The sequence below is a fragment of the Lathamus discolor genome, chromosome 6, assembly GCF_037157495.1.
Source record: "Lathamus discolor isolate bLatDis1 chromosome 6, bLatDis1.hap1, whole genome shotgun sequence".
Classification (NCBI taxonomy): domain Eukaryota; kingdom Metazoa; phylum Chordata; class Aves; order Psittaciformes; family Psittacidae; genus Lathamus; species Lathamus discolor.
In genome coordinates, this window is record NC_088889.1 from 13,489,291 (window position 1) to 13,505,248 (window position 15,958).

General features: G+C 51.3%; 1 protein-coding gene across 2 annotated transcripts in view; it reads right to left on the reverse strand.

The window, feature by feature from the left end:
- The window catches only part of MDGA2 (MAM domain containing glycosylphosphatidylinositol anchor 2), a 387,881-nt gene extending 373,163 nt beyond the window's left edge, over positions 1-14,718 (reverse strand). For both annotated transcript variants that reach the window (XM_065685163.1, XM_065685161.1), the window contains exon 1: positions 14,554-14,718. In XM_065685163.1, the coding sequence (XP_065541235.1) occupies positions 14,554-14,626 (73 nt within the window). In that variant the 5' untranslated portion in view covers positions 14,627-14,718. The remainder of the gene's footprint in view (positions 1-14,553) is intronic.
- Positions 14,719-15,958: the final 1,240 nt, after the last annotated feature.

Genomic DNA, 15,958 nt, shown 5'->3' on the forward strand with positions numbered 1-15,958 from the left:
TGACCCACAGATTAATCTTTGGCTGTCCTCATTACCACATACTCCCATCTGCTTTATTTCTGCCTGTCTGTTTAAAGACATCCCATGCATCAGAAACCAAGAAACCAGCCAAGGAAGGTCAGCACTGCTCCAAGCTGGTACCCTGCAGCCCAGCAAGGTCCAGTTAACTGGATGGCCATTGGGTTTGATGCACTTGGACCATTCAAAGACTACAGACCACCAAGACATCACAATACAGATGCATTCAGCAGAAGCACGACAAGACTGCTTAAGCTGGCTGGGCAGTATTAGTAGCAGGATATATCAGTAGCAGAGATTATACAAATCAGTGCAAAGGCTGAGTCACAGCCCCACAGTTAGGGTATTTCCTACTCCTATTTGCAACCATTGCATTTCCAGCACAACAGCTCCCCATGACCTTTGCCAGAACAGCCATCCACCAGCACAGTTGTGCTTCAACCCAGAGAGAAAAAGGAAACCTGGGCTCCTGCCTCAGAGGAGAGATGTCAACTAAAAATACCACCTGCCAGCGCTGACAGCTCTGTGCTGGGTTCACAGCACAAGCTGAGCTCCTCCATACCACTTTCACCTCCGATCAAGAGAGTGCTTCCACTCCAATGAAAGCGTAAAGGTGAGAAACCCTGCTCAGCCATTGCATTGGCACTGGAGAGACTCTGGGATCAGAGCAGCATTTCCTCCCATGCATTGCACATACTGCATTTTCAACCAGCAGTTGGGGAAAGATGAACTGAAACCAGCCAAGCCTGGAGCTCTGAATCATCATGGAGGATGCCAGGAGTGCTGTTCACAGCACTCAGCAAGGCAGCTCTGCACTGTCCATGCATGCTCAGTCCAGCTATTTCCACCCACAGTCACTAATAAACAGAATGATACCAGAGCAAGATCATGATTTTGTTTATAGCAAATCTGAAGCCACTGAGACAAAAGTACTATTCATCTGATGCACAATAGCAGCACACAGAGATCTCAGCCCTCTCCCACCCTCCTCTTGCCTGACTGCACTTACTTGGGTGGCTTCAAGTCTTCCTCTCTGCACCCTATAGTGCTGAAACAAAACTAAGGTCTTCCACGGGATGCAAGCCACCAGTTTACTGCCACAAGAATAACTTACAGTAAAGACTCAGCACAAATTCAGCTATTTCATGGCAATGTTTTTCCATAAAAGCTCTCCCAGCCTGACCAGCTGAACAGCTGACCAGCTGCAGATGATGTGGCAGTGCATCAGGGAACAGACGAGTTTTGGTCCCATCTAGAAGAGCATCACAGGCAGCAGCAAGAAACTGAATTCTGGGAAGAGAAGGCCATTATGCATCTTCCTTACTCTCAGCTACAATGAGTTTCACTGCAGACAGGGGACTGGATGTTTCTGCACCAAGATGACCACACAAAACCCAAGAGATCAAGAGAGGTTCTCCTCCCCCTCTACTCAGCCTTGGTGAGGCTGCATCTGGAATATTGCGTCCAGTTCTGGGCCCCTCTGTTCAAGAAGGACAGGGAATTGCTTGAAGGAGTCCAGCGCAGAGCCACAAAGATGATTAAGGGAGTGGAACATCTCCCTTATGAGGAGAGGCTGAGGGAGCTGGGTCTCTTTAGCTTGCAAAAGAGGAGACTGAGGGGTGACCTCATCAATGTTTACAAATATGTGAAGGGTAGGTGTCAGGATGATGGAGCTAGGCTTTTTTCAGTGATATCCAGTGATAGGACAAGGGGCAATGGGTGTAAACTGGAACATAGGAAGTTCCACGTTAACATCAGGAAGAACTTCTTTACTGTAAGAGTGACAGAGCACTGGAACAGGTTGCCCAGGGGGGTTGTGGAGTCTCCTACACTGGAGATATTCAAGGCCCGCCTGGACAAGTTCCTGTGTGATGTACTGTAGGTTACCCTGCTCTTGCAGGGGGGTTGGACTAGATGATCTTTTTAGGTCCCTTCCAACCCTTGGGATTCTGTGTGATTCTGTGTGATCGGAGCTGAAAGTACCTTTAACAGAGATCCTATTTGAAACGTGAACACTGGGTTTGCTCTACCTTTGCAACACCTGGGTTGGTCAACAAGTCTATACTTGTGCTCATAGATCACTCTGCCACATTCATCTCCAGTGCAACATGTATCTGGCTACCAGTCCATGATGAAGGAGTCACTGGACTGAAGGAACCTGCCAACTAAACTTTACATACTTCTTATCAGCTTCAATCAAGCAAGAGGAGGAAGGTCTTCAGAAGTAGCAATAACCACATCTAAATATCACCCTGTTGCATTCCTGCACTTGTCATCCACCAGCTCTGTTCCAGCGTGCATCAGAGAGCTTATCATGTACTGCCAATAAAACACTGTCTGTAGGTACACAGTTTTCTGGCTTCCCCATCCATATTCACTATTACCTGGACAGCTCAGCCTGTTTCTCCAGAACATAGGCTGCATGAGGAATATCAAGAACTACCTAAGAATGAAGGAGTTCAGAAATTGGCTATTAAACAGAGAGAAAAAGGACTCACGCTTATTTCTTAATTAAATGCACTGACTTCTAATGCTTGCCTGAAGTCTGTGCCTCAATCCTACAACTTAACATTATCCTTACAATAAATAATTAAATAAATACGAATACAGGAACTCTTGAGATTGAATTACTCCATTCCCTTCACTCCAACTCATCATGCCACACTGGGGAGACGGCTCTCAGGGGACTCCTACATAAGTGCTAGGAGGATGGGAAAGCCCATTAGTGAAATCCCATTAGACTTCACTGGCTGGGAGTTTAGTTGCAGGGTATTGGTATTACACTTCTAAAAGCCCCTGAAGTTTGAGGACTCTACTGTTTGAGTATGGAGTAGCTGTGGGCAAGAAAACGTTCTCTTTATAATATTTAACCGCGATAGTAAAACTCCCCTTTTTTTAGGTGTTTAAGGTAAAGTTAATCTTTCCTATAAGGCACAACATATACATTAATTAAACTAACTAGAAAATGTGAGGATTTTTGCCTCAGATGAGCACTCTCATGTCTTATTAGTGGAAAGCTCTTCAGCCTGGTTGACTGCAGATTACAGATGTCTCCTGTATGTATGGAGATACATACTTGGCTAAAAGCAGGCACTGCTGAACATCCACAGCAGCCCAGGAAGGCATTGATACCATGGCAAATTATGTCACCCCCCATGAATACGGAAAAGGCTCACGCATACCCTTTATCATTTCTGTCCCGTTTTCTGCTCAAGCAGGCATCCCATCTTCTGCACAGGAAGGGACACCTCAGACAATTGTTCATCCATATCTCCATCAGCATTTACAGTCATGTACAGTGGACTATCTGACGATCAATTAATTGGTGTCACAATATAAGAGGATGCCATAGGCTTGACAAAACCCAGCTGGCATCAAAAGCTGGATCTGACCTCTAGGCACAAAGCAAGCCAAGTGGTGACAACAGCCTTGCTCATTTAAAATATATCACTCCAAATGTCAGCACAAAGGAAGCTGATGGCACATATTATGAAAGAAATTACTGGAAGACTGGTTGTCTTGTATATGATAGGAGGTTGGTCATTTCTCATTGACCTAAGGCCTGGGACATAGCACACCAGACATAGTTTACTGCTGTGCAAGTTCACGCGGGCCGTTTCTTCCCTCTCTTCCCACAAAACTTTGCTGAAGCAAGAAAAACTGTAAACCCCAAAGCCTGACATAGTTCACAAATTCCCAACAGCATTTTTGAATAATTGGAAAGCATTTAAATGTTTTGACAGTTTTTAAGTGAAGCATTTCAATCTTTCATTTTGAAATGCCTGTTTGAAAATTCCCTACTATTTTGTACTGAAAGACTCATGCAGGTTAACAAAACAAAAAAACAACCACAAAACAAACCAATGCCCACAGAACAACAGAATAACCCCCAGCAGCACATTTCCACTTTGTCAAAACACTCTCATCACCTGGGATAACTCCTTGGCAGTTACCACTTCTCCAAAAACCACTTCTCCAAAAACACACATACTTCCCTTTGCCATAGCTCTAAACTCGGTGAACTTGGACCAGGCACATCCCAGAAACCCAGCTCACCTTAAAGCATATTTTTTCTCCCTTCCTCACTGGGATTCAGTCAAACACTGCACAAGATAATCTGGAGAAGCACATGGCAGATCAGCACAGATGCAGTGCTCCAGGCATCTCTACAGACCTCCTACAAGGCTACTCTGTGACCTTTACTTAAGAGCCCACAGAAAAAGTGAGCACCACAACAAAGAACACTCCTCCCTTGCCACATTTTAACTTATTCATACAGCGCATGTAAGAAAGGACTGGCTCCCCATACACACTTGCCCCCTTACACCACCACCCCCCCCCCCAACAGTCAACTTGGTCATTTTCATGAAAGAGGGAAAAAAAACTTCCCATTTGGAAAAGGAGAGTATTGAGAGCACCACGTAGTCACCAACTCACTCCAAGGCTGCTTACAGCCCCTATGGGAAGAAAAGCAAACTGCCAGCCCAGCCTGGCTTTAAGTAATGATCATAATTAATTCCAGTGGTGGGGCTGCAGAAGTGGCCCTCATAAACAGCTCTAACACTAACTTTGTATTAGTAGCTTTGCTTGTGTGAAGAGGAAAAAGTGAGGCTGTGCTTAATTTTGGGGGGAGCTTGCAGGCAAGTGGCTGATTTATGAAGTTCTCTGACACTATCTGGTAGGGTGGTGGGGGAAGGGGCTGAAGAAGTGGAGAACAGCCCTGGCTGGCAACTGAAATAATGATCTAAATGGCAGCTGGGTGTATGGGATGCTGTAAGCTGCATGAAATCATGATGTTTCTCTTATATTTACATATCACCCCTCTGCCAGAGGAGGTATGGCACGACGCTTGCAATGGAAGGAGGACTTTGCTCCATCGTGTGAGAAGACAATGCAAGAGTAAAACTTGTGCTAAAACAGCTACTGTGGCAACAGCCCTCCCTCACTGCTTTGACCCTTTTTGTAGTGTAATGCTGCCAAGACTGCTTTATTGCTTTATATTTCATCAAAGTCTTGCTAAGCAAATAGAAAAAAAGGAAGAAATCCAACACCCGGAAGAGCAGAGTAAGTCCACCTTCAGGAAAAACAGCTATTAATCAGGTGGGCAGCCTAATGCAGCACCCAACTCCTTCAGCTTCTTTCACTAAGAAGTATTCGTTTATTTGCTAATTCCTAAACCTGGCCCCTGATTCCTAAACTGGCCTTCAAGGTTTTAGCTCAGGTTGAAGCTGGAAGCAACTGGCAGCATGCCTCAGATAGTCAATGGCCATGGATGGTTTGATACAGGATACGATGTGGCGCAGGAGGGAACCACCAGCATCCTCCCTCCTCTTGCCTTTCTCCTTGCACCTCACTCACACGTTTCCCCGCTTTGCAGCACAAAGAGCCACAAAGAGTGGGCAGACTGCACAGATAGGATGGTAAGGGTCTGGGGGTCTTTTGACTCTTGACAAAATCATGGAATTTCTCAGGTATCTAGCTACTTTTTGTTTCATCAAATACTATTTGTAACAGTGCAAATAATTTTTTTACAAAAAGAGGTCACATGTACAAGATAAAGGTCTATTAAGGCAGGTGAGGCTGGATCAAGTGTTTGTTTGAGTTGTTTTTATACACATTATTTTAATGACTTTTTATTTAATCAGTTCATCAGAGTGGCTTATCCTTCTCCTAACAGTCTAATGACAGAATGCAAATCACCCCAGTTCTCTCCACCGCGTTACTCCCACCAAGCACATTTCGACAGCCAGCACTTGTTCCAGCATCCATCATGAGCATATTCACAAGGATTTTCAGTTTAACAAATGGTACATTAAGATGCCAGATATTTAAAGGAAAAACCTGTAGCCAGAATACCGCTGCACACCCCTCATTGACACAGACATGAATATATATCCCTTCAGGACTGCTCTGAAATGTGCCGTCCTTCATCAGATTCATGAGCAGTTACCATCCCACCTCAACAAGTCTTGGCATGGCAAGCTGGGAACACAAAACAGACTTTTCTTTCCAAGCATGGAGTAAGAGTCAAAGCATCAGTCTGTCCTATTTGCTCATGTTCCTCCATGCTCAGAGGAGGGTCTCTTCTTTCTATGGGAGATGTTCAGAGCACTGTGCCAGTCTAAGGAAGGGGACAACACAGAGAATAGACAGAGAAAGGCGAGGGGCAGGGCAGGCTGGACAAATGGGAATGATCTGACAAAACACTCCTGAATTTTGGTACAGACAAATACAAAATCCTACAGCTGGGAGGTAGCAACCCTATGTGACAGGACAGGCTGTTAAACTGTTCCTACAGAAAAGGTTTTGGTGCAGCCAGCCCCATCCTAGGTTGTATTAGCAAAAGCACAGGCAGAAAGGAAAAGTCCACAGGAACCATGTAACATATAATTACAGCCCTGACCATCAGCATGCTAGATGCTGCCCTCTCCTCTGGTCCTTCTGGTGGTCCCAGTGACTGTAATTCCCACGTGGGGGATATAATCCACAGAGCCATTTTCCTTCAATTGTAGGGAAAACAAATTATTAAAAAAAAAGTAAGAAATAAAGTAAATAGATAATTTCAGTATTTTTTTCATGGAAACTGTGCTTTTCCACAAAACTAGAGGCTCATTAATCATAGAATCATAGAATCATGGAATGATTCAGGTTGGAAGGCACCTTAAAGACCAGATGGACAAGTCCAATCCCCCTGCCACAGGCAGGGACACCTTCCCCTAGACCAGGTTGCTCAAAGCCACATCCAACCTGGCCTTAATCTAACCACATTGCCCAAGTGATTTCCACGCAGTGCAGACATGACAATGCAAGGCATCGACAAGCAGTGGCCACGTGTGAACCAACTCCAGCCTGCAGCCAGGAGCTCACCAACACCTCACGAAAGCACTGGCACAATTTCTATCATGCCACTTTCAGTGCAAGGGCAGTGGTGTCACCATGCTTTGCACAACCACACATCAATGGTTGGGATACAGCCACTCAGGGCTCTCACATTTGCCATACAGCTCCTGTGCTTGGCACCTTCCTCCACCCACCTCTTTATGCTCCAAGGCCAAGTCGCAGCACCTCATGGTTGTTTCTGCCCCAGCAGCCTCTCAGCCCCCTGGCTTTAAGACACCAATGCTTGTCTGCCCTGCAGAGGCCGCATCTTCCAGGGCAGTCTTACAGCACATGAGGGGTAAACAGCTATTTCATCTAGTCACAAAAACACATTTCCAAGTTACAGAACAATGCTCAGGGGATTTCTCCTTTTGCTGGTGCTAGGAAGCCCAATAGTGTGGCTCCGGCAGAACAGGCAGCCCTTGGCAAGAGTCTGCCCAGCCATTGCGTTTCAGAGTGTGGCAGCCATCAGCTCCAAGACCTCCAGAGGACCCTGGAGCCACATTCCTGGGGTACCGGGGCAACCCTCTTGTTTTGAAGCCAACAGGACTTGGGCACATTGGCACTCAGAGGCCACCAGCCGAAAAGCTGGCTATGAACTCCCGAGCAATGCCTACCACGGTTGGAATGAGGTGTGTGGTTTACACACCAGAAAGCTCACAGTAAGTTGTCCAGTGGGTGTTGCACGCACAGAGGAATGGAAGGGACCTTAAAGTCCATTGATTCCATCTCCTCCTCACTTCTCACACTGAAAGTTAGCTACTGACACATTTCATACAGTGCACTCCAAAGGGTACATAGTGTTTTAATCATGTAATGGTATTAATAACATAACTAAAGTCCAGGCTATTCGCTAAGTAACATATATCACTCCAATCACTGCTTTAATATATTTAAAATAGATTAACTGCTTCCTAGAGTTTGAGGACAGGAGAGACAGTGGGACTCTTCCAGGTTGATTTCCCACATATTCATGAGCCAGACAACTCCCTCAGCAATCCCTACCTGTACTGAGCTTTCCAATTTAAGGAGCAACATTTGATTGTATATCAAAGACATCTGACATCAGGGAGTCCAGCACATTTCTTGGTGTGCTGCTCCAACAGCTAATTACCCCAGCTGGTAAAAAAAAAATTGTCTTTATTTCCACTGTGGGCTTTGATAACTTCAAATGATTGCTGATGGCTCTAACACCTTAGGCAGCTGCTTGGAGCTAGCTCTTCACCACTGCCTCCGTCTTCCTTCACAAGATAATTATAACATACGCTTATCTCCTTCTTTAACTATTTCAGTCAGTCTGAACCACCTTAACAGACGGAACTCCTCTAGTCTGTCCTCCTAAGACCTGTTTTCCAGATCACAAACCTCCCTGGTACTCAAACATCCTGACAACAAAGAACCAGGGAAAACAGACATCAAAATTAAGCTAAATCCTGCTGAGAGCAATATGACCCTGTAAGATGTTCAAGGCAACTGCCTGGTCCTTCAACCCTTTATGCATGCAAGAAGCATTCATGGAAGAAGCTATCTCCCAGACTGGACCACCAGTACACTCCTGGGTAGCCACCAGCTCCTAAAAGAAAGTCCTCCTTCCAGAACAGCCAGGCTTCAAAATCTGTCTGAGAACAGCAAACTGACTTCCCTCCATTTTCAGCTATATTTAGCAAGGCCATTATTTATGGAGATGGCAGGAAATAATTCAGTTGGATCTAGACACAAGTCAAAATTGGAAGGAGGATCTATAAAAAGAAAACCAAAGGATCAAACAAGGAGCCAGTCATGGGGACTCAGAGTACGAGAATGAGGGAGGGCTCTCTAGCAGCAATGGAGCAGCAGCACTGCAGACCCCAAACACATACACTGGGTCAGACCTAGACCATGGGGACCAATGGAGCTGGCTTCCCTCAGACAGCCGCTCTCAAAAACCCCATTCTCCAGAAGAACAGTATTTTCCAGGTTTAAGGAACAATCTATGGCCCTGAGTCCATCCTAGTCAGGGAAGTGACGGTGTCAGGGAGAGGAAAGGAGCATCCTCCCCACTGTATTTGTTTCCTGCGTGACCTATGGCTGGATTCCTCCCATACAGAAGGTTTTTTTCTGCTGGAGGAATAGGACAGACTGCAGAAGATGCAGTGCTCTACAAGAGTGTGTATATATATATATATATATATGCACATACAGGCTGGCACTGCAATGCCTGCAGGGAGCAGATCATTCCCTTCATCAAAAGAGGTCCCAGAAAATATCTGAGGAGGGTGGGAGACAGATCAGAGCTTTAATCATTCATCTGTTTCCTTCCTCCCCAGCACTTCATCTAACTGATGCTAGTTAAATTGGATTTTGCTCTTCTGAGCCAGGAGAGCTTTTATTTTATTTAAAGACTGTTCCCTTCCCACCAGATTTCCTCCAAATCTCCCTCACACAGAGTCAAGGGCAACATTTTGACCAGAGATGCAAACAGCATCAGCTGCTCCTGGGAGGATGAGATGTGCTCTGATGCCATCCAGCACAGCACAGAAGCAACTTTCTGTACACCAGGATTGCATTAACCTGTCGCACACATCCCAGGACACACGAAACCTGATGGAAGTTTCTGCACTGATTCAGCAGAGCTGGAGTCAGGTTTAATCCCCGTTGCTGATCTTCTCCACGCATTTACTGTTGAGCATCATTACAACTTAACTCTATACATTTGCACCATTAAACCCCTAATTATTGTCCCCCAGAGCAAAACCAGCCCCCCAAATGCACAGAGTAGCACACCCGGACATCAGATTCCCTCACTCCCACGATGCCAGCTGCTGCATAGCCCCTTACCTATGGCACAACCAAGAACCACGAGCAGAGTCAATCCCAATTGCGTGGCTGTCTGTAAGAGGCACGATGGCTCCTTCCCTGACTCTGCACGCTCCCAGGTTCAGCTGCTGAAGCTGAAGTTCATCTCAGACCACTGCTGAAATCCCAGTGTAAACATCTGCAGAGTGAGAGGGAGGAGGAGATCCCTCTCTGGGGCTCAGTTAAGAGTTAAAGCTCTCAGTGATCAGTTGGCTCCTGCAAAACCTCCTGGAGCGGGTGGCAGAGAAGCACACAGCTGCTCAAAAACAGCCCCTGCGGTACCACATAATTCCTCCCCTGTTCCCAGGGCCGCCTCGCTTCCCTCGCACAATGTCCCGAATTGTGTAGGGTTAAACTGTCCCACACAACGCCTGCATTCACACCCAGCCACACCACGGAAATACCCTGGGTCCCCATGCCACCACAGTGACATCTGGGACCAGTGATCCAGAGGCTGCCCTCGCCAGCAGAAATGGGCAACCGGCCATTGGAACAGGGAAAATGCTCTTGCTTGGAGTGCTTTTTCATTTTCCTCCCTCCCTTCTCTCATCCTTCCAATCCATTCATTCGACCAGGGCAAGTGTTAGGGAAAGACCAGGTCAGCAGCAGCACATAGACACTCCCAGCTCTGAAGCCGGCAGTCATTAATCCCCCCCAGCGGGCTGAGCATTCTGCAAAAGAATCATTGTCATTATAAAGAGGCAGATGGAGGCGAGGGAAGATCTTTCCCAAAGCTGTATGACCCTGCTCCACCTCTCCCAGGATACAAAGCACTTCAAAAGACCCCAACCAAGCTGCCCTCTGGGGTGGAAGGTGCACCTATTCGTTCTGGGTTCCCCATTTCCAAATCTGCTTCTTTATAAAACATACCACTGCAATACAAATTAAGAGTACTGGGTAACGTTTTATGCTTGGCACAAGGAACAAGGACAATCTCACTGACATTTAATAAAGTAAATACCTATGATTCCACATTATTTTGCACCAGCAGTGGAAAGCCTGGTTGCTCCCTTTGTCTCTTCTCCCAACACTTTGCATGCTGAGTCCCACATCCCAGTTTGGTGCAGAGCCCTGGGGAGATGCTGACATGTCTGAGCACGGTGGATACTCATTTGTGATCACTTGCTTTCAGGAGCATTTACATCTGTCCTAACGTTATCCACACCTGCAAGTAGGATGTTCAGTGCCTTCCGTTACAGGAGTTGGTATAAAACACGTTGTGGGGGTGCACAGTACGATGACTACTGCATGCACACACTCTTCCCTGAGACATACCCAGTGTGTACATTCATAAAAAACCTGCTTTCAGCAGCCGCCCTGCTCATTTCTAGCTGAAGCCATGGCAAAATAACTAAAAGCTCTGTGAAGATCAGGTAAAACATGCTTCCGTGGCCCTGGGGAAACCGTGCTGCAGAGGGGGCCGCTCTGGGTGCTGGAGGGCTTCCTTCCCACCGTGTGTGGCACCCCTGTGGGTGCAGCAGCACCTTGCCCAACGGGAACCACGGTTGCTCCCAGCTCCTGTGGCAACTTGCATACTCAGAAAACGGCTTCCCAGAGTCAGAAAGTGTCAGCTCCAACACTGGAGCAATTCCCCCCCAACGTCCTCCCACCACCAGCCATCACTTGGCACTGCTGGCAGGGTCCGTCCTGCTCCCCAGGCACCCCTCCAGACCACAGCCTGGAGATGCTGGCATCGCTCACTCTCCCTGGGCTCATTTCCAAGCATTCACTACATTGCTCCTACACTGTTCCTCACTCAGCAGGGCACAAGGTGGGACCCTAGGGACACTGTGCATTTCAGTGCCTGAACCCCAAGATCCCAGTGAGCCCCCCCCACTGGGGCAGTTTGGCACCAGGGAAACACACACAGGAATCTGCTCTCCACTAACGAAGAACCCACGTTTTGATGAGCTGCTGTTTATCTGCTTAAAAACACTCCATGCCCATGTCGGCCTTCTCACTTAGCCATTTCTTCCCTTGTAATTTGAAGTTTGGTGAAAGGATGACCATCATGTTCTAAATACCTATATTTTCTGCTTTATTAACAGTGCAAGTCATGCATAAGTCTAAGGGGAAGAAAAGTGCAGAGTACTTGAGTTTTTCTAGATTATTTCACCAAGAACACTGCTGGGCAAACCCGAGCTGAGGAATTGCATGTCTCGCTGTGGATTTTAGCAGCTCCGCTCTCCCTCCATCCCCTGAAGAAGCAGTGTGAGACACAGAGCAGGGGACGGCAGGCACTTCGGCAGACCTGTGCCTGCCCAGCTCCATCCCTGCCCTGCTCTTCAGCCCTGGGAAACTGTTCCCAGTGTCAGTGCCCCAGTTGCCTCTAAGGTTCAGCTGTATGGATGATCAACCGACGTTTTAATCACAGGTCTAACTATTCAGGAGCAACAGAGGAAAGTTAACAGTGAGATGTACAGCCAGACATCATGGGTTATTAATTTGCTTTTTTATGTATGAACTAGGAATTAGCAAATCTGGACCATGTATTTCTCATTTAAAGGCACCAAACCAGCTCTCAAGTGCTGCTGTTCCAGGCTGGTGTGCAGGCTGCCATGCCAGGGGCTGTGCCGGCACAGGGCAGAACTGAGCAGTCCTGTCTACACCTCCTGCAGTGCCAGAGATGAGCATCCACGGCAAGCAGCAGGCAGGCAGTGGGCACACAGTGCCAGAGAGCAGCCAGGTGGAGCTTGGGTAGTGCCCATCCCGGGTGAGACCCCATTCCAGTGACTCCTAAGGATGAGTCACAGTCTCAAAGGGAAGAACTGGGGAGAAGCTGGAGTGCCAGACTGCACCTCAGTGATAGGGCTGAGAGAGCTGAGATGCTGGAAGCTATCAGTGCAGGACTGGAGAGGGCGGCAGGGCTCAGGCAGGGCAGCCACACACCGCAGCACGGTCCTTCTTCACACAGTGGAGCAGCACACAGGGGAGGCTGCTGGGGCTCTGCCTAATCGCAGAAGGAGCACCTGCATTTCAGGGCATTGGCACAAAGGCAGGGAACAAGTGGGTTAACTCAGCAAGACATCTTCCTATCTGCACCATGCCTGGAAGCAGAGCAGTGAGGATCCTGAAATCCTCAAACAGGGACAAAAAAGTTGTTCAAATCCCATAAACCTATTTTTCTAAAGCAACAAGAACCAAGCAGGCTCCATCTCCCAGGCTTGGGCTCACTTTTGCAAACAAAACTCAGGGCACTGCCTTCAAAACTGCCTTTCTCAAGATGGCCCTCATGCATAGAGCAGGCTCTTCAAGGTGCTCTGGGCTGCCAGGAGGCAGACCCTGGGCTTGTCTCTTTTTTGGCAGAGCACACTCGACGTTCTCAAACCGACCTTCGGGAGTCAATGAACAAACACAAATTCATGCGAAACAGGTTTCAAATATAGTGCAGCCACATATGACTGACTTCACACAGCTCCCCCCACACATCAGCCCTTCACCCACCGTCCTTCACCTAAATCAGGCGTTACATTTTACAGGATGAAAACGCATCATTGCCAAACAAAAGTCTTACTACAGATATGCATGTGACATCTCTTGTGCATCGACAGAGGTGCTCAGTCTAGGGCAAGATCTCCCTTTCCTGTAGGCCCCCACAAAACACGCTCTGCTTGAACAAGCTCTCTCCTATTCATGACCGCAGTTGGTATTCCAACGAATCCAACAAAATGTGCCTGTGTATTGGGGAAGGCAGGGAGCCCGGGTGCCGCCGGTGCCGCGATCTGCACAGCAGTAATCTAGCCGCTGCGAGCAGAATGGCTCAGATTATTTTCAGTTACACTGAAATTTTGCACAATTAAAAAAAAAAAAAAAGGCAAAAAAATGGGGGGCTGGGGCTATCTTCCTGGTGGGAAGAAAATATTTTAGTGCCGAAACAGACGCACGAGCTGGACAGAGCAGATGTCAAACAAAGCATTTACTGGCAAATTCATGAAGTCTCAACATCGAGTGCCAAAGCCAACGCTCCCAGCGACACCGCACCGCCACTTACATAACCCCCCACCGCCGGGACCGGGACCCGAGCATCACCAGGGTATTACTGGGACTGGGGCACCGCCGGGACTGGGGCATCACCGGGACCGGGGCATCACCGGGACCTGGACATCGCCAGGGCCAAGGAATAGCCGGGGTATCACCGGGACCGGGGCACCGCCGGGGCCAGCGCACCGGGCGGTGTCCTCCCCGCGCAGCACCGGCGGAGAGCCCCGCTCTCCCAGCTGCTCGGCTCTGGGAGCAACAATTCCCGCAGCCGCAGAGCCGGACCCCGCGTAGCCGCCCAGGCCCCGGGTGCTGAAAGCGGGGCTCGGGGTACCACGGAGCATCCCGCGCCCTGCTCCGCGGCGGCGATTTGCAAGTCACTGCCTGGGGGAGGCCGGGGGAGCGGGGCGCTTCCCTGCGCGCTCGCCCGCCCCGGCGGAGCCCCAGGAAGTTTGAGGATCGCCCCCAACCCTCGCTCCGCGGTCGCGGACGGGCGGCAGCGCCGCTGCTAACAAGTGCGGCGGCCCCACGGCGCTCCGCGAGCGCGCAGGAGCCCCACTGCAGCGGCGCCCATAGGCTCCGCGGCGGCGGGCCCCCCGTGCAGCACGGGTCACCCGAAGCCCCCCGAGTGCTCTCCCCGAGCTACCGACACCCCCCAGGTTTCCTCCGTGAAACGCCAGTGTCTCATGGCAACGGCGCTGCCTCCGCTCGGGCTCCGCCGGCTCCCGCGGCGCGCAGCGGGGCCCCACCACCCCCGCGGCCGCGGGAGCTACACCCCCCTATACCCCACCGCTCCCGCCCCGGCGACAGTCGCGACAAGGTCACGCCGCGCCCCGGACTCACCATACACCCCTTGCCCGGAGCTGCCCTCCAGCAGAACCGTCAGCAGCCCCAGCAGCCCGATCGCTACATCCATCTTCACGTGAGCATCCACATATCCAGCCCGGCGGGGGGGGTCGGAAGGGGGGATGCGGGGAGGGGGCAGCGCAGCGCCCGCCGGAGCCCCGCGCTCCGCTGCGGCCGAGCCGCGCACGCCCGCGCAGGCAGGGCGGCGGGGGCAGGCGGCGGGCACCGCTCCGGTCCTTCCTCCTCCGCCTCCGCCTCCTCCTGCGCAGCGAGCGGCGCGGGGCGAGCCCCCCGCTCACAGCGGCAGCCCCCTCAGGGCGCCGGCCGCCGCCGCCGCCGCCTCCCGGGGCCGCCGAGCGCCGCGCGGGGCCGCCGCAGCCGCCGGCTCCCCGCGGCCATCAGATGCCATCGCAGCGCCGCGGCCCCCGCATGGCGCGTGGGGCCCCCCGCGAGGCGCGGAGGTGGTGTCGGGGTGGGGGGGGTAAAAGGAGGTGCAGAAAGAGCGCGGCCGCGGGGGCGAGTCCTGCTCGTAAGCGCCGGGAGCCGCGCTCAGCGCGCGTGCGGAGCGGCGGCCGGGCCCATAGCGAGGGGCGGCGGGGCGGGCGGGCTTCCCTCCGCCGGGCGGCGGGGCACCGGGAGCGCGGAGGGAGGGCGGCGGTGTGCCGTCACGTTGTGCTCTGCGTGCCGGCAGCCTGAGCCGGGGAGCCGCAGCCCGGCGACGTCAAAGCTGCGTGGCTCGCTGCTACGCGCCTTCCTCCGCCTCCTCCGCCGCCGCCGCCTCCCGTGTCCCCCCGGCTCCACCACCTCCGGCGGGCGCGCAGGGCCGCGGGCGGTGCCAAGGCGGGGCTCCGTGCCGCGCTCCGCGGGGCTCGGCGCGATGTGGTGACCCTCCCTCCGCCTCGGGATGCGCGGTGCGCCCGCTGCCCCCGCGCGGAGCGGACGGTGAAGGGCACCGATCGCCCGCGCTGGCTGCGCGCTCCGTTCTTGGCTGCGGCGGTGTCCGTGCCGTCCGCGCCTGCCCGCGCGTCTCGCGCCGGCCCCGGGCTGCGCTGCTGTGTGGGGCTTTGTACCCCAGCTCCACGTCTCCCCGGTGCCGGAGCACCCCAGGGCTCAGACCTGCTCCCGCTGGTGGCACACACTCACGGGGTGCCGGAGCAGGGGGCAGCAGCGCTGCCTTCCGCAGCCTCCGTGACTGAACAGCCCGTGCTTGCTCCCGGTTGCGCGCCCAGGGATTCCCATGCCCCGTCAGAAGGAGAGGTGACGCGGAGAGGGGACAAGCTGCTCTGTGGCTCTGGCGGGCAGCCCACTGCTGCGTTTTCACCTGGTTATCCCCCGCTTCTGTGGTGTTTGGCCTCTATCAAGCGTCTGAAATTCCTCCCTGTCTCCCAGCACATACGCAGCT